We start from the raw sequence: 19,250 nt of genomic DNA on the forward strand, positions 1-19,250 counted from the left end.
AACCATGGGGCCACTCCTTTAGAAAACTCTCTCAGAGACACTACATGTTAAAAAAAAAAAATTAACATTTATTCATTTTTTGAGAGACAGAGAGACAGTATGAGTGGGGGAGGGACAGAGAGAGAGGGAACACAGAATCTGAAGCAGGCTCCCGGCTCCGAGCCATCAGCACAGAGCCTGACGCCGGGCTTGAACTCACCAACAGCGGGATCGTGACCTGAGCCGAAGTCAGACGCTTAACCAACTGAACCACTCAGGCGGCCCACGTGATAAATTTTTATTACTAATTATTCCACTCACTCCTGGTGGAATAGTTTCCTAGGAACCTAGTTTATCGCAATGACCGAATGGATTATTTATCTGATTTACACTGGGGGCGGGATATTTCCACTGTCTATTTAGCTATTAATAAAATTAATGTTATAATTATGCTCTTCCTCATGAATCCACAGAAACCATTTAAAATTTATGTTGATCAATATTTGATTAGCCTAATTATTTAAAGGAGAGCCACACTAACAACAATAAAGCTTAATTTCCTTTAGAAAGTCTAGAACTGAGACCAGCCCTTTCTTCCGCTGATCTGAAGGAGCTGTCAATGTTATTTGCCTCGTTCTTCTTCGCCGTGAAAGATCTGCTTTCGGAAATACACTCGGAGGAGACAAAGCAACAGCTCTGTATCAGGGTTACCAGGAGACAAATGACAGAAGAGAAGAGACAGGTCCCGTCCCCGGGGACTCCTGTTCGATTTTTAAACTTCTTCCTCCCATTTGGGTTTCTCTCTGGGAACTCTGCAAGCTGTCTCCTACCCATCCTGGAGGAACAGGACACAAAGAAAGACTTACATGCGAACAAGACAGCAGCTCCTTCATGATGTACTTGTCATAAATTTGCCGGCTCCTGCAAAGGCGGTCTTCTTCATTCTCAAGCTTCTCGTATTCTTTTATCTAGATTTTTCAAAGTTAGCATGGTTAGGTACGTCTTCCCCGAAAACTCGCTTTATTAAAAGATATTACTTGCCCGGGAAAAACCACTTCCACAGGAGATTAAGGCAAATTGCTGAACCCGCTACTCCACCGGAAACAACCACTTCTAATGTTAGAAGAATGAAGTTGGGATCATTTAAATGCAACTTGAAACATACAAACGAGTTTTTTCCTATGATGAACCTCATCACTTAAATTTAGAAGCACAATATCAGGAAACAAATATTGCCATGGTTACAATTATCTTACAATATACCAGCCCGGGACCATTCATCCTTGCCAATTCTCCTTTCCAGAGCAAAACCCATTTAAATCTGGCTGTAATTCAGTTCTAAGACTTATGACGGGGGTCGTTCTCACTCAGCTACAGCATTACAAAACAAAAGAAAAAAATATATATACATGTATTATCACGATTCCTGCAAAGAGATTTTTTTTAAAAAACCAACTGAATGTTTTAGAAAGGCATTGACCCATAGAAGCAAGCATTGGTTTTTCAGGTTTGAGCCTCAGCCACAAAATAAAGTGTTAACAGACAGGTGCCTTCAAACAGTCTATACAGGGAAGCTAATCGGAATGGTGAGGATAGGCCAAATAATAAAAATATGTTTTAGAAACACTTGCCTTATGTCGAAAATGGCCCCAATCACTCCAATCTGATAACAGAAGCTCCTGCATCAGAGGAGTTGCTTTTATTTATTTACAGAAATACTTCTAATCCAAAAGACAGGAGAACGAGAACACAAATGAAATACGGAGTTAGCAGGAAGACTGCAGCAAAGATCTTCAATATAATCATTAATTGCTATGTATGACTTACTTTTGGGAACAAAGCGTTTTCAATAGACAGACAGTTGTTTACATGGACTTTTCACAGTCTCTGAGAGTTCTTTATTCCGGGATGACAGAACAGAAATGAAAGTTACCTTTTTACAGGATAGGCTGGGTTAGATCATTTTGAAATCAAAACCAGTAAACCCTAGGAGAATTTCCGATAAAGACGAGGCACAGCCGGCAGGGAGTGGGTGTGTGTGTGAAATACTGAGGTCCCGGATGAGGGCCAGCTGGTTGACACCCGGAGAAATGACTGGGGTCATCTTATTATCCTGAAATACCACCAGTGTTACAACAAGGTGGCTGGGATTCACAAGTCTGTGACTGCCAGGGCTTAGAATGGAGTCTTGTTGGAACAGACAATAAAGTCTCCCTTGAAGGCAGGCGGACTGGGGTAGGCTATACCCCACCCAACCAGAAAAGACTGTTCGAATGAAGCAGCAACCCAGCAATGTTGGCTTAGCCAAAGAATCCAGGCTTAACGACTGTGAGTCAATTCAGAAAAACAAGTCTAAAGAGTTCAAATACCATGCTGGATGCAAATATGGCAGCTGTGAGGCAACAGAAACCAGACACCAAAATCCGAAGTAGAGTCAGAAAACAAACAGAGGATCTGGCTTGGTTGATTACTTTTGTTGTTTTAATATTAGGTAGGTCCGTAGGTCAGTGCAGAATTCTGGGATAGAAGAGGTTCACGGAAACGTTTCTGCCTAAACAAGTAAATGAACTCAAGAAATTGTAAGCCTTCATGGAATTATTATCCTAGATAACAAATGTAATGAAATATAAGTCTATGTTCCTGGGGGCCTCAAAAGCAAGTTGACACCTGTTTAAACAAATGCTGATGCCATGGGAAGTTTTCCATGAACTGTAGCAATCTGACCACATGGAACATTCTTGTTTCTCGGGCAAATGATATGCTGAACCACAATACTAGCTTTATTAAGAGCCTTGTAGCTCATGAACTCCCAACCTGAACAACAGAAAAGGTAACTCTCAGTAGGCAAAGAGCCTCAAGTGTCTGTAGCTGTAATTCAAAATTCACTTTCTATTATCAGGAGGACCACTAACTAGAGAACATGCAGTCAATTATCTGTCAATCTAGCCAGGATGATCTTATTGTAGCCTATGCATGGAAAATGCCCCACCTCTAACTGGGGCAGTTAGGTTGACCAGGTAACCTGAGCAGGCAGAGGACTGAGTTCAAGGTGAAAAGTCTCCCCTTACGCAGGCAAGAAGTGTGGTGGTCATCGATGACGAACGTTCACTGATCGTGTGGTCCCGTTCTGCCTGGGTGCTTACAAAGTTCACAGCTGAACACGCAGCCTCGATAACCAGAACCCTAAGAGCAAGCAACTTCTGGTCCCCAGCTCCACTTTCTTACTACCATTCCGTTGAGATGGCCTTGTAAAGCCACTGATGGCTTCCGCAACAACTATACATTCTATACTATACTATACGCTCACCTTCGTGAGGGATCAGAAGTACAAACATAACCGGGAAGGAGCACCAAACAGAAGCTGGCAAGTAGGAGAGGATATTCTCGAAAATAAACAGCAAGAGAGAGGGAGCTCCAAAATTCTGTGTGTAAAAACTGCCAAGATCTCTGTTGGACCCTATAATGACCTGCGAGCATGGCAGGTCCAAAGCAGTCCAGATAAGGCTACAAGAATTGGACAAGATTCGGCTGTTACTCATAAGGCAGAGCTTTGGAAAACTGAGTTCAAGTTAATTGCTAAAATAAAAAAAACACTACCCTTGCAAGAAGCATACAGAATTTAGAGTACATATCTATAATATATTAATCCCAATGTACAAAACACAATCCAAAACTATCCTACACATCGGGGCACCTGGGTGGCTCAGTCGGTTGAGTGACTATTGATTTTGGCTCAGGTCATGATCCAAGGGTTGGGGGATCGAGCCCCATGGTGGGCTCCACGCTGGGTGTGGAGTCTGCTTAGGATTCTCTCTCTCTTTCCCTCTGCCCTTCTCCCCAACTCATGCTCTCTCTCCCTCTCTCGAAAATAAAGAAAGTAAAATAAAAATAAGAAAACAAATTATTCTACATACCAAGAAACAGGAAAATGTGGCCCACACACTCTAAGAGAACAGACCATAAATGAAGACCATTCTGAGATTACTCTGGTGTTGGAATTATCAGACAAGGATTTGATGCAGCTTTATAACTATACTTCAAAGACGTAACAGAAAATATACATAGAATGAATAAAAAGATAGGAAATAGCAGAAGAAACATATTAACTATGGGAAAAACCAAATGGCAATTTTAAAACTAAAAAACACATTTGAAATAAAACCTTCAATGGATGGACATAACAGAGATGCCAAAAGAGTCGATGAATTTGAAGAAAGATCCATAGAAATTACCCCCACAGAAAGAAAAAATATTTGGGGAAAAACACTGAATAGGGCAGCAGTGATATTCAATATAATATCCAAAAATCAAATACACATATAGTTGGAATCCCAGAAAGAGGGGAAAGAGAGATTGAGGTAGAAAAATGCTTTAAGGGGTGCCAGGGTAGCACAGTCAGTTAAGCATCCAACTTCTTTTGTTAATGTTTATTTATTTTTGAGAGAGAGACAGAGAGACAGAGAGACAGAGACAGAGAGAGAGACAGAGTGCAAGCAGGGGAGGGGCAGAGAGAGAGGGAGGCACAGAATCCGAAGCAGGCTCCAGGCTCCGAGCTGTCGGCACAGAGCCCGACGCGGGGCTCGAACTCACAGACTGTGAGATCGTGACCTAAGCCGAAGTCGGACGCTCAACCAGTTGAGCCACCCAAGCACCCCAAGCATCCGGCTCTTGAGCTCAGCTCAGGTCTTGATCTTAGGGTTGTGAGTTCAAACCCCATGTTGGGCTCTGCCCTGGGTGTGGAGACTACGTAAAAAAAAAATGCTTTAAGAGTAATGGTCCAAATTTTACCAGATTTGATGAAAGATAATAAATTTACAGATTTCAAGAAAGTCAGCAAACTCTACAAAGGATAAACAAAATATCTAAAATTACTCCATTAAAATACAGATTGTCAGAAATGGGGGAGGGGGTGCTGAGCAAGATATTTTTATATTTGACTCAATGAAACACACTTAATATATAAAAACACTGGTTGGAAGTAGAAGGGGAAAGATGTATCATGAAAACAGGAAGCATAAAGAGACTGAATGGCTACATTAATATCCAGTGAAGTCGTCTATAAGACCAAGACTATGACGGCAATGAGGAGGGACATTTCATAGGAAAACACATAACATCATAAACACATATGCACCTAATAACAGAGCTTCAAAATACATTTTAAAAATGACGAGAAAAAGAATAGACAATTCTACAGAGTTGGGAGATTTTTATCACCCTTCTCTCAGCAACTGATAGAACAACTAGATCTAAAATCAGTAAAGAGGGGCACTGGGGTGGCTCACTCAGTTAAGTGTCCGACTCCATTTCAGCTCAGGTCATGATCTCATGGGTACATGAGTTCAAGCCCTGAGTCTGGCTCTGTGCTGATAGCTTGGGATTCTCTCTCTCTGCCTCTCCCCTGCTCGTGCTCTCTCTCCCTCTCAAAATAAATAAATAAACTTAAAAAAAATAATTTAAAAACTCAGTAAAGATGCAGAAGGTCTGTCCTATCAACCCCCTTAATGTTAATTGATATTTAGAGAATATTCAGTTAACGCTCCCATCTTAAATTTTCCATGGGCTTTAGAATAAAATCTGAATTTGTTACTCTGGCCCCCAACCCCATCTCCCTCCTCAACCTCATCTTATCTCACACTACCCCACTCCTCTAATCCACTATGAACATACCATGGTGGTCTAATTTCAGTTCCTCAAACATGCCAAGTTCTTTCCCACCACATGCGGGGCTATGTCTTAGCCCCGTTCAGCCTAAAATGCTCTCTCTCCTCCCCCTGCTCCCATCTCCAAAAGACTAGCCTCCTTGTCAATCAAATCTCAGTTTACATGCCCACTTTTCAAAGAGTCAGTCTTTCACCCATCAGTGTAAAGTGGCCCCCAAGTCACAGTACATCATATTCAGTTCTGAGTCTGTTTTGAGTCACTGCGTAGCAGTTATTACTTCCTGATACATTTCCTGTTATTTATTGCTTGTTTATTGTCTGTTTCTCTCGACCAGAATAGAAGCTCAAGGGGGAGCAAGGCCTTTGTCTTGCTCATCCAAGCAATGCCTGGAACTGGCGGCTGACGTATACTGGTTGAATGAAGAAAAGTCTACGGATTAACTTTGCCTCTGATCTTATATTTATTCTCTGTTCTCCATAATTTATTTCTAAATCTAGGTATATTTACATATTTTAATAAGCTGCCTCCAAATCTCACTGGAACAAGGACACAGAACCAACACACTGAGCAGTAACTATGCATCAGGGAATGTTCTAGTGTCCTGCAGTCACACACACAGCCTTAAGAGACAGGCACTGCCACCACCCTAAGTCTTAGCTGAGGACACCCAGGTAGGTAAGCTAGAAATCGACTGCCCAAGTTTACATAGTCAGAAACTGGTGGAGTCTAAAGCCAAACTTAGGTGGGCTGAATTTAGAGCTGGCACTCTTAACCACTAAGTTACAGCCTCCCGTAAACAGCATGTTACAGATACGGTTTAGAAAGCAACTGTCCATCCAGCAACTTATCTGAGCCTCACAATCAGCCTGTGAAGCAGCAGGTGATGATCGGTAACCTCGTTTCACAGATGAGGTAACTGACGCTCAAATATGAAGCATCCATACTGTGTGCTCCTCAAGTACAGGAACAGTGTACCCTTCACATTTATAAGCTCCAGGTCTGAAACGCAGATGCTTCAGAGATGGCTCAACGACTGGCCCCACATCCCACAGCAAGTGAGAGGTGCAGCTATACCTAGAGCCTCGCTAGGCCTTCTATGAGTCAGGTACAGATGACGATGAATGCCAATTACACACACAGAACAAGTAGGCATAGATTAAGTATCACAGAGCATTACAGACAACAAATGACGTGGGAATCGAAGATGTAAGCAATCATGGAAGACTGGGCTAGCTGTCCAGAGAGACTTGTTAGCAAATACGTAAAGTGAGCTAGACCTTAACAGAAGCTAGGGAAGGCAAGCAGCATTCTAGGCTGGAGGAAGGACATAAGTAAAGAAAAAAAAGAATGTGCTCCATGGTTAGTGGAAGTTCTATGTAAGAAGGAAAGACAGAGAGGTAGGAAAGTAAGTAATAACTAATATAGAGATATGTGAATGTCAGGATAAGTTATGAGGCCTTAAACATGCTGGAAATGGAGAGCCATGGAAAGTCTGGGGACCCAAGAAAATGGAAGTACAACATATAAAATATACATTGTAAGATATCTGACAAAAAAGAGTCTTCTAGGGATTGGGGTCATACTACGGCCTCCAGAAATCATCAGACTGATAAAACCAAGGGCACAGAGAGGAATTATTGACAACCTCAGTGCTTAAAGGCTGTACTAATTTAGAAACCTGTATTTGAAGCCCCAAGACTGGATGGTATTTTCAATAAAAGAATATAGAGCAAGCTCCTGAGGAGCTTTGAAGAGTTATCCTCCAAAGCGATCATCTGGTAAGTTAGATCCATTGTGCACCAAACAAGAAGACAGGAGTGAAGAGCTGGAAGCACACCAACCAAGAGAAATTCCAATGTTTAAAAGCTCAAATTGAAACACATCTGCAGTACTCACCGCCATATTGGCAAGAAGTGCTCAAGAAGTAACCCAAGTAGACTGCCCACGTTTCAACCTCGCAAAAGTTATGTGTTAAAGATTTCCCTGTATTTGACAAGGTGATTTAGTACTTGCTGAAACTGGAGAGGTGACGCTTTTAAGAACGTCTGACAGATGATGCTGTGATACTCATCCAGATTAGAATTCAGACTAAAATAACAAAAGTTACAGCATAGTGAGTAATATCCTTCTGATTTGCCTTATTTTTTTATATGATGCTAAATGTACATCATCATTTGACCATTCTCCCTGGAAATACATTAATATAATTTTTAAAATATCAAGTTATCAAGTATATATATAAAAAAATTTCAAGCTTTAATATATGATCCAGGAAGAAAAGAATATCCCTCCAATTTTCAAACTTGTACAAAGATTACAAAGGAGTCCTAAAATGCTTGAGGATAGGATACATATGTCCTTTTTAATATATATTTTAATTTAAAATATTTCCTATTACTGTTCTAATTTCTTCTTTGACTCATAAATTACTCACAAATGTATTCACTTCCAAGAAGTCAAGGATTTCTTAGTAAACTCTGTTATTAAATTTGAGTTTAATTCCATTGCGGTCAGAAAACACTCAGAACAATTTTGATCTGGAAATCTGCAGGAGTTTTCTTTAGAGCCCAGCAAATAATTTCTTTTGATAAATCTTCCATGTGTACTTTAAAGAAGGCAAATTCTATTTCCGCTGGGTGCATCATTCTATATACGTCACTTAGGTCAAGTTTATTCATCCCTTTATTAAGATCTTCTATATCCTTAGTAATTTTTTGTCTGTCTGTTCTACAAACTCTTGAGGAGTGTATGCTAACATCTCTCACTAAGAATGTAGACTTGTCGTATTTTAGGTCTGTCAATTTTGGCTTTATATATTTTGAAGTTAGCATTATTTGTACCCAAGAAGTTTAGGATCGTAATCCTGACCCTTTATCGTTATGAAATAATCTCTAGCTCCAAGTAGCATTTACCATATATTTGGCCTGTACCAGCTTTGCTTTGGTTGGTATTTGTATCTGTGAGTCCCCTTCCATCCTTCTGTTTCTAGTACACTTGTAAGCAGTATATAATAAAGTTCCGGTTATTTATCCAGGAAGGCAAACTTAGACTTTTACTTGGGAGTATTTAGTCCATTTACATTAAATGTAATTACTTATGCAGACGGATTTATGGCTACCATCTTATTCTTTGTTTTCAATTTGACCTATCTAGTTTATGTCCTTCTTTTATTCCTTTTTCCCTTTTTTATGAATCCACTATTGTCTTATTCCATTTTCTCTCTTTCAACTTGTTAGATATATACTTTTTATTCTTATAAGAGCTGTCTTAGAGATTACAATATGTATTCTTAACTGATTACCAGTCAATGCAAATTATTACTTTTACTATCCACCCACCTTCCAATAATCCTAGGATCTTAAAACACTTTAACTTTTTTAACCCCTCTCTTGCTTTTTGTGCTATCATATATTTTAGTTTTATATATATTTGAAAATCTAAAAGCTCTATTACTTTGCATGGTTAACATTCATTTATATTTTACATAGATGTCACCCTTCATGATGACCTCATTCCTTCCTGAATTTCCATCTGGGATTATTTTCCTTCTGCCTGAAGTATCTCTTTTTAGTATTTGTTGCAATGCAGGTCCAGGGCTGACAAAATTCCCTTAGTTTTTCTCTGAAAATATCTTTATTTCACCCTCATTTTGAAGGAAATTTTTGCTGGGAATAGAATTGTAGGTTTTCTTTTTTTTTCTTTCATTACTTAGATGGGCACTTCACTGCCTGGTTTTTTGTTGTGCTGTTTTAATCATTTGTTTTAAGATGTCACAGTCTATTATTTATTGCTCTTTTAAAAATAATGTGTCTTTTTCCACCCTCTGGTTGCTTCTAAGAGTTTCTCCTTGTCACAGGTTTCCATGGTGTTACATTGATGTGCAAAGATAGATTTCCTTTGTAGCCCTTCTGCTCAGGGTTCTAAGTACCTTGAATCTGTAAGTAGCTGCCTTTCATCATTTTGTAAACCTCTCAGTATTATCTCTTCAAATATTGTTTCTGCCCCATCCCCTCTCTCTTCTCCTTCTGGGATTCCAATTCTACATATGTTAGACCTTTTAACCATGTCCCACATGTCTTTAATGTCCTTATCTTTTTCTTTTCTATATTCTTTCTTTTCTGTGTTTTAGTGTGAGATTATCTACAGACCTGCCTCCCTATGTATTAATCCTGCCTTACATTGTAACCAACCTGCTATTGATTCTAGTCATTAGGTCCTAATTTCAAATATTCTAGAATATTATATCCTACATATTATGTATTCTACATAATATTCTAGAATATGGATTCTATACAATATTTTAGAATATTCTACATATTATGTATTCTACATAACATTCTAGAATATGTATTCTACATAATATTCTAGAATATTCTACATATTATGTATTCTACATAATACTCTAGAATATTTGAAATTAGATGTTCTAGAATATCCATTTGGTTCTTCATAATAAATTGAGCTGAGATTCACTATTCCTCCATTTTTTCTTCTTTTCCTCTATTGTCTTAAACGTGCTATTTAGTTATTTTTTAAGTACTTGTTAGCTCAGTATCTGAGAAGACTCAATATCTGAGTCTCCTGTCAGTCTGCTTCTATTACTTTCTGGGTCATATGATCTTGTATCTTAGATGTTCAATAATTTTTTACTGTGAGCTGAATACTGTAGGGTCTCTCTATATTATCTTCCACCTGCAAAAACAGGACACAGAGGGTTCCACTTGTACTCTGCTACACAGGTGGGGAGAGGGCTCATCACCCAATATGGGATGGGGCTGGGCTGGGTCTCCATTTTTGTAGGACCCCGTCACCTCTGGTTTGCCCCTATTCCCAAGGCATGGCTCTCCATGGAGTTCAGTGAGAAGTCTTTGTCAGCACTAGATTCAGTCCTGCCCATACAAAGTTTTCAGATAGGTCTTTGGCCTCCTGTCCCACCCGGCCTCAAACCTTGACCTAAATCTCGACAGGGAGAGTAATCGCATGTTTGGGGCTCCTCCAGTCTCATTTGTTTGTTATTCTAGCCTCAGAAACCTCTTCTGGCTTCTCTGTCTCCCAGAAGCAGCCTTCTACCTGGGGCCAAACCTGGACCATCAGACGAGAGTCTGGAAATCAGCGGCTGCCCCACGTGATAAGTAGCTACAGACCTTTAGTGTCAGTCGACCACTCCCTATAGGGTTTTCATCTCTTGCCGGTTCTGTTTTCAGACTCCTGCTACCGCAGGTCCATATTTCAATACAGCGCCATAAGGCTGTGGGAGATTTCAATGAGGCTTCCAGAAGCTCCTGGCCTATCTCTTCAGCAACCTTCCCAATGTCTTACTGGGAAAACCAGCTGTGTGTCCGAGGCTCCCCTTTCCCACCACATCTCCCAATTTGTCACTCCAGCCATGTGTGACCGGAAGATGTTGCTACTTTCTCTTTCGCTCAGTAGCAGCCCTCTGCCTCAGCTTACGTTTCCAGAGTCAGTAAGTTTCTGCAGAAAATCAAATCACTGCTGATCCTCAGCGTCCCTCTCAACAGTAATCCCTCCTCTAGAATTTTAGTCCAACTGTTCCTAAGTGCTCCCAGAGCACTCCAGCGCCCTTAAAAATAGGATGTTCATAGATGTCGTCAGTATCTATAATCAACTACATATTATACCTTGTACTACTAATTATGGCCAATGAACTTCTTCATATTTGTAAGATACTTAGTAGTCTCAATATTTTCCAAAGTACAGTCTAAATATGCTTTTAAAATAAAAGCATCAGTAAAACAGTTACTTCTTACCTCTTCATAAAACTTCACCTGAGGTACAGCTTCATTAATTTCATTCAAACAAAAATCTTTAAATAGCAAGAAACCTAAAGGAAAAGAATAAAAAATTTCAGGGTGGGCAATATGTTGAATTTTTACCCCACAGGGTGTTTTCAAAGTAATATGTTTATACCTCAACCTCTTTCTCCCCTACCTTAAAAAATAATAATAAAGACTTCAAAGGGCTAATTATCCTCTAGAAGGAAATACTCTGGGTAAGGTAAGAGTACCACACCCCTGGCTCCTTGCTTTGGGGTTCCTTCTCTACTGGCAACCCCCCTCCCACTTTTAAAAACTGCATGATAAACAGGGCCAGTGATCAATGCTCCTCAGGGCTACTGGTCTCTACAGCAAACAGAAGAATCACCCAAGAAATAAGAGCTATGGGTATGGTGTAAGCGTTGGTAAGAGTCTTCATAAAGCTAATAAATACTACACCCACGGAAATAGGACCGAACTCTCCTAAAAGGCTTTCAAGACCTTCCCACCAGCCTTTCCTCTTACACTTACTACCTCAAAGTCCTTCAAAATCCCCAAATACCTTGTGCCAAAGCAGACTACCCACTCCCAGATCGTGCTCTGCTCCTTCATAGCTCCAAGCCTCACCTTTAAGCAATCAGCCCCTTAAGAGTGGAATACCACCTCTATTACACAGTGCCCAGTACACAGCAGGAGGCCACTAGATGTTTGTTGAACAAATGCTTATTTACGTAACCCTTCCCACATGAGTCTGTCAAAGTGCTTAGCATACTCCAACCGATTATCTAACTGATAAGTCATACCCGCCCCGGCCCCGGCATTTGCAAACCCAATGCCTAGGTTAATGCCTGGCACATAGTCAAGCCTAAATGGCTGAACGAAGTTGACTAGGACAGGGTGATACCAGGCCGAGGGTGGAGAGACTAAAAGTCAAAAACAACTAAAAAGTCAAAAAAAAAAAGTCAGAAGGAAGAAGGGACGGCTGGAGGAAACAGAAGTCACAGATGGGAACTGAAGGAAAGACTCAACGAAGAGTCTAAGACGTAGGGAGAAGGTAGACCAGAATTCCCCAGGTAGGACAGAGAGAGGCAGAAGAAGCAGATTTGACAGCTTTCATCTGAGGTTACCTAAGGAAATCACGTCACTTGAACCTGTCTGTTACTGTTCCATACATTCCCCTCCACAGTTCCAGGAAGATGACCTCTGAAAATGGTAGATGCTCACTGACTAGAACTAGGAGAAAGTATTAGGACCAGGCCAAACCAACTAGGGTTGGCTAAAGACTGGCATCAGGGACATGGTCAAGCTCACCTCATCTTCAGGCACTGAGGACACCCTGACACATGAAGCCAAGAGGAAATTCAGGAAGCAGACAAAGAGGAAGAGCTGACGAGGCAAATCTCTACCTGTCTGCACATTAACATTTTTATTTTAAACACGAGCAATGGTTATCTTTTCATACTCATGGCATTTCAAAGTACGTAATTTCAAATTTCCCTTGGCATTTCTTCTTTGACTCATGGGTCACTCAGAAAAATGTGCGGTTTGAGTTCCAGGTATTTTGGGGCTTTCGGGTATTTCTATGATACTGTTTTCTGTTTAATTCTGCTGTGGCCAGAGAACATGTTCGGTAGGATTTCAATGCTTTCAAATTTACCGAAGCTTGGCTTTGGCCCCAAATTTGGTCCATGCAGGTGAATGCTTCATGGGCGCTCAGGGGAAAAAAAGGGTATAGGGTAGAGTGTTTCGTTAAACAAAATAAAAAGGCTATGAGGCCAAGTTGGTTGACAAGGACTGTTCAAATCCCTCCTCCAAATCCTTACGGAAAGTCTCCTTATTCTATCCATTATCAACAGAGGACTGCTGATATCCTCATCTGTACTTGTGGATTTGCTCATCTTTTTTCAGTTGGGTCAGGTTTTGGTTCATGTATTTTTCTATTTTGGGGAGAGAAAACTAAAATGAGAACTGACGCTATTTGTGATCACATGAGAGATGTTTTTGCGACGCCTAGACGACAGCACGAACTAATATGCATCTACACCGGCCACCGGCTTTGGGCTGAACTTGGAATCAAGGGGAGACTGTTCGCCACGGCCCATCATGCCCTCTGGAATCGAGGCTTTACTTTCTCCTCCAGCTTGGACTGTTCTCTCCCAAGCTCACTGCGCTGAGGCCGTGGGCCTGCGTCCCATGTGCTCTTTAACACTAAACTTGATACGCTCTCCGGGTTACCAACTTGCTGTCTGCCCTGACCTTGTAGAGCTGCAGAGCTCAGCTCAAACACCACCCCCCTCCCAAGGCCTGGTAGGATTCTCATTAATTTTCATTCTCTTTCTCTCTCTCACACACATGCACATGTAGACACACATGTGCACATACACACATGTGCGTACCACACACTCTCTACGGCACTTGTGACTAGCACAAATGATCATATGCATATGTTGGTTTACTTCTTTATTACCTACCTCCCCCACAAACACTGGAAGCTGCTTATGGAAAGACCATATAGGTCCTATTCTGTACCTACACACGCAGGAACAAGACCATCATGACACGGACGGAGTGAGGGAGAAAGAACCAAGGAAGGAAGGAAGACTGGGGTCGGGGGGGAGGGGGCGGGGGGACAACGGGAGATGAGGGGCAAGTAAGGAAAAGGGAGGAGGGAAAAGAAGGAGAACAAGGGAGGGAGGGAGATGAATGAAAGCACACCCAACTACAAATGTTTCTACCTGCTTCTTTAATGCAATTTCCATTGTCAATGTGTGGGATGAGCCAAAGAATGACTGTAACACTCTACAGGAAAAAACCCCATGATTTTCCTCATGTCTGCACACAAACTGAAGCCCTACTTTTTGTCACAGCAGCTGTTAAAATGGAACAGCAAGAAGAAAGGTATTTTGCCTTCTGGATAAATTCTAGATCACTGTGTTATAGGCTGAAAGCAATTTCCCTTCACTGGGCTTAAATTACACACACACACACACACACACACACACGCGCACACACAAAACAAATGTAGCATTTTACAGATTAGAACCAAAGCTAAAGGGCAAAAATAAGGAAAAATTTGCCTAACAGATTTACTTCATCAGTGTGCTTTCTCCAGATTTTAAAGAATAAAAAATAGTGACCTGATACCTGCTTTTACTAGGTAACTGTGGAACGTGTTTACCCCTATTTTTATATTGGGACCACTGCAAACTGCCTGAATACTGATTAACTTTGGGGTGTATATAACATCCAGAAAAGGTAAACCACCCCAATTTGTCACAATATTTTGCAAAAATTAGGAGAAAGAACTGTATTGCTTTTTATGAAATACCAATGAGAACTTTTTATAATATACAAATATAACTTTTATATTGCTTTTTATAAAATACCAATTAAGAACTTTTTTAAAGTATCAAATATAAATGTCTATTAGAAATTCTGAAACGTTGGGGCGCCTGGGTGGCGCAGTCGGTTAAGCGTCCGACTTCAGCCAGGTCACGATCTCGCAGTCCGTGAGTTCGAGCCCCGCGTCGGGCTCTGGGCTGATGGCTCAGAACCTGGAGCCTGTTTCCGATTCTGTGTCTCCCTCTCTCTCTGCCCCTCCCCCGTTCATGCTCTGTCTCTCTCTGTCCCAAAAATAAAATAAACGTGGAAAAAAAAATTAAAAAGAAATTCTGAAATGTTACCTCCTAAAAATTTTTCAAAGGAGAAAGAAAAATGTGAAAAACGTCTTACAAGAAATAATGTCTGTGCCACGTTTTGCCAAGGAGATTCTAACACTGGGAAGGATAGACTGTGTAATTGTAAAAGTGTCTACCAATATTGACTGATTTGACAAAGCACTTCCTGAGTATCTACTAAGAGCCACAGTGGCTCTACACTGGGGATGCAATGGTGAAGATAAATAGAACTCGTCCCATAAGGGGCTTATGGGTTGGTATAAGGGGCAGAAAACAAAGAAGTACACAAAATAAGTGCAATTTATGGTAAATGAGATAAAGGAATTTTAAAACGTGCTGAGACAGATGATAAAAAGAAGGAGGTGAATGTCCATACAGAACACCAATAAGACCCCTCTGGGCTGTGAGATGAACAGAGTACAGTGTTTCAGGTTAGAAAAGGCTAAAACGTTTAATCTCTCTCCTATTCAATAATGTATTACAGGTCTTAGCTGGTGCAATAAGGCAAGAAAAGGAAATAGGTTGTTCAAGATGGAAAGAAAGGAAGAATTAAAACCGATTCTATTCATAGACAAGCTGGTTATCTATACAGAAAATCCCATCTACAACATAACTACCAGGATATATAAGTGAATTTAGCAAGGCCTGAAGGTACAAGGCCATTAGATAAGCATTAATGACGTTCTGATATGCTCACATCACAATTTTACATTTTTATTTATTTTTGAGAGACAGAGCACCAGCAGGGGAGGGGCAGAGAGAGAGGGAGACACAGAATCCGAAGCAGGCTCCAGGCTCTCAGATGTCAGCACAGAACTCGATGTAGGGCTTGAACTCACAAACCATGAGATCATGACCTGAGCTGAAGCCGGACGCTCAACTGACTGAGCCACCCAGGCGCCCCATCACATCACAATTTTAAAACAAGTCCATCTACAATAACATCAAAGAATAATCAATACTTAGGAATACATAAAGAAGAGATATATAAAAGTACTCTGCTGAAAACTACAGAATACTACTAATAGAAATTAAAGACCTGACTAAATAGAAAGATATACTCAGTTTATTGGTTGGAAGCCTCAGTCTTGCTTGGATGTATGGTCTCCCAAAATTGATCTTTAGACTCAACACAAACCCAGTCATAATCCCTGGAGGCTTTTTAAAGAAACTGACAAGCTTTCATTTTAGAATGTCTAGGGAAATGCAAGAAACCTAGAATACCCAAAACATGTTGAAACAGAAGAAAAAGTCCAAGGACTTACACTACCCAATTCAAGACTCATTACACAGACATGGTAATCAGTGTGATACTGGCATAAAACTAAATCAGTGGGGCAGAACAGAAGATCCAGAAAAACTCCCTCCCTGAGATGGGCAACCTATTTTCAACAAAGGCACTAAAGCAATTATTGGGAAAAGAAGGTGTTCAACAAGTGGTGCTGGGAAAACATCCAAATGCGGAGGGGGGAAAAAAAAAGGAACCCTTGTCTCACGCCTTATAAATAATTAAATTAAGATTGATGACAGAATTAAATGTAAAAGGTAAAACTCTAACACTTCTAGAAAATGTATAGAATACCTTCACAGAAAATATTTACGCAGAAGATTTCCGAGGCAGAACACGGAAAAAAAAAACACAATAAATTAGACTTGATCAAAATTTAGCACTATGTTCATCAGAAGACAATTAAGAAAACAGACCGGCCACCGACTGGGAATAAAATATTACAAAAACTTAAGTCTGAAAAAGGCCTTATGTCCAACTTATATATAGTTTTTTAAAAAGCCTCTTACACATCAATTTTTAAAAGAAAACCACCATAAAAGAGTGCACAGAAGTTTGAACACTTCACAATGGAAGCGATACAAACGAGCATTAAGCACATGAACTGGACTCCACATCGTTGATCATCATGCCAGTGTAAATTAAGTCACTTTGAGAAACCACTGCACAACGACTTGAACGGCAGAGCTAAGAAGACTGACCATACTGTATGTTGGCAACCAGAACTCTCGTTCGCTGAGAAGCATGTACGCTGCTTTGGATTCCTCATGCCTCTGAATCCACAGGCCAAGAAGGGAGTCGCCGTGTGGGCTAGGGTGACTGATCCAGGGGACATTGAACTGCTCCTCCAGAGTAGAGGGAAGGAAGAGTACGTCTGGAAAACAGGAAGGAGACCCCCTCTCTCCCAGTATGGCCCTGCTCTGTTGTTAACGTCAATGGAAAACCACAAGAACCCAATTCAGGCAGGTTTGCTAATGGCCCACACCCTTCAGGAATGAAGGTTTGGGTCACCCCACCAGGTAAACAACCATGACCAGCTGAGGTGCTTGCAGAAGGTAAAGGGAATACAGAATGGGCGGTGGGAGGGGGTAGTTAGGAACACCAGACTGTGAGTAAGCAGATTGCTCTCCACAATGGGGTTGGGAGCCACATCATTCAGGGAGTTGAAGTCCTGACTAGAAGAAAAGACCAGTCTCCCGTGAGCAAGAAGAAATTCTGCCAGCAGCCAGCCTTCGGACTCCACTTGCACATCAGCTCTCTTGGGGCTTTTGAGCCTGCCAGCCCACCCTGCAGATTTGGAATTGCCAGTCTCCATAAACACAGGAACCAATTCCTTATAATTAACTTCCCTCTCTGTGTCTGTCTCTGTGTCTGTGTCTATGTCTCTCTCTTTCCTTCCCTCTCTCTCTCTCTCTCTATGTATATATACACACACACATACATACACACACATACACACACACCCTATTGGTTCTGTTTCTCTGGAGAACACCAGACTAATACAGATGTTGAGCACGCTGCAGAAATGTATATTCACTTGGGAAAACAGTCTGAAAGTCTCTTATAAACTCAAACACACACTTAACACACAACTCAGCACCTCTGCTATTAGGTATTTACCCAGTGATAACACACGGCTCCAAAAAGACATACATGAATCTTCATAGCAGGGGGGTTCACAATTTATTTGAAATAATCCAAAATCTGTCGACTGAGGGATAAATAGTCATATTTTCACGCAAAGGAAGGCTAGTCAGCAATAAAACAAAACGCTAATACATACAGCAACATAAGTAAATGTCATTTTGCTTGTCCGGAGATGCAGACATTAAGGAGTATATACTATAGAATTCTCTATATATGAAGTTCTAGAACAGGCAAAACTAGTCTGTAATTTAAATAAAACAAGAAAAGGGGACATGAAATTGACCGGGAAGGGCATGAGGGAACTTTCTGGGGACGGAAATGTTCTGTGGCTTGATAGAGGTGTGGGTTATGCGGGTTTATGCATTTATCAGAATGAAACTGTATACAGTACTGCACGTAAAATTTACTCTAAGCAAATATTAACTCTAGCTAGTAGGTTTGCTTTTCACAGTAGCATGAGTTGGCAGTTCTAAAACTATTCATGATGTGTTCTAGGCTTCTACAAATGAGTAAATACACGGAGGGTGACAGGAGCCTTCTTGGAAAAGGGATAAAACAAGGAAAGAAAAGAGAATGTATACTGTACTAAAGGATTGGAACAGGGTATCCTTTTGAGATCCATTTAAAACAATTTTTTTAATGTTTATTTACTTTTGAAAGAGAGAGAGAGTGAGAGTCGGGGAGGAGCAGAGAGAGAGGGAGACACAGAATCTGAAGCAGGCTCCAGACTCTGAGCTGTCAGCACAGAGCCCGACGTGGGGCTCAAACTCGTGAACCGTGAGATCATGACCTGAGCTGAAGTCGGACGCTTAACCAACTGAGCCACCCAGGCGCCGCTTGAGCTCACTTTTTTAACCAGCTAGACAAACAGATATACACAAACAGACATACATACTCCTTGCTCTTTAGCTAAGAAGACCTAGAAGCAATGAACACGTCTAGCGTACAAGTTTGGAGGCTCTAAGCACCATGCTCTATTAAAAGGAACTACGATCCCTTGAAGAAAAGACTGGTTGATTCTACAGCAGGGACAGTGAATACCAAGCTAAGCTCTAGACATCTTACTACCCCAGACAGTAGGACAGTGCTCAAAGGATGATGGGGACATATCAACAGGACACAGGAACCAGCTCGAAGAGGCTCCCACTAGCCAAAACTAGGGCAACTAGGACATCACAATAAATAATATTGTAATGGATTATTACCACTGGCTAAACTAAG

The 19,250-nt window shown here is 40.9% G+C and overlaps 1 protein-coding gene across 3 annotated transcripts in view; it reads right to left on the reverse strand.

The window, feature by feature from the left end:
* GRK3 (G protein-coupled receptor kinase 3) overlaps positions 1-19,250 on the reverse strand; it is a 126,289-nt gene that overhangs the window by 54,200 nt on the left and 52,839 nt on the right. For 2 of the 3 annotated variants that reach the window (XM_045459273.1, XM_045459274.1), the window contains exons 3-4: positions 11,412-11,485; positions 846-947 (exon numbers count right to left, since the gene is read on the reverse strand). In XM_045459273.1, the coding sequence (XP_045315229.1) occupies positions 846-947; positions 11,412-11,485 (176 nt within the window). The remainder of the gene's footprint in view (positions 1-845; positions 948-11,411; positions 11,486-19,250) is intronic. The other variant, XM_045459275.1, reaches the window with a different exon arrangement.

This window comes from Leopardus geoffroyi, chromosome D3 (assembly GCF_018350155.1).
Source record: "Leopardus geoffroyi isolate Oge1 chromosome D3, O.geoffroyi_Oge1_pat1.0, whole genome shotgun sequence".
Taxonomy (NCBI): domain Eukaryota; kingdom Metazoa; phylum Chordata; class Mammalia; order Carnivora; family Felidae; genus Leopardus; species Leopardus geoffroyi.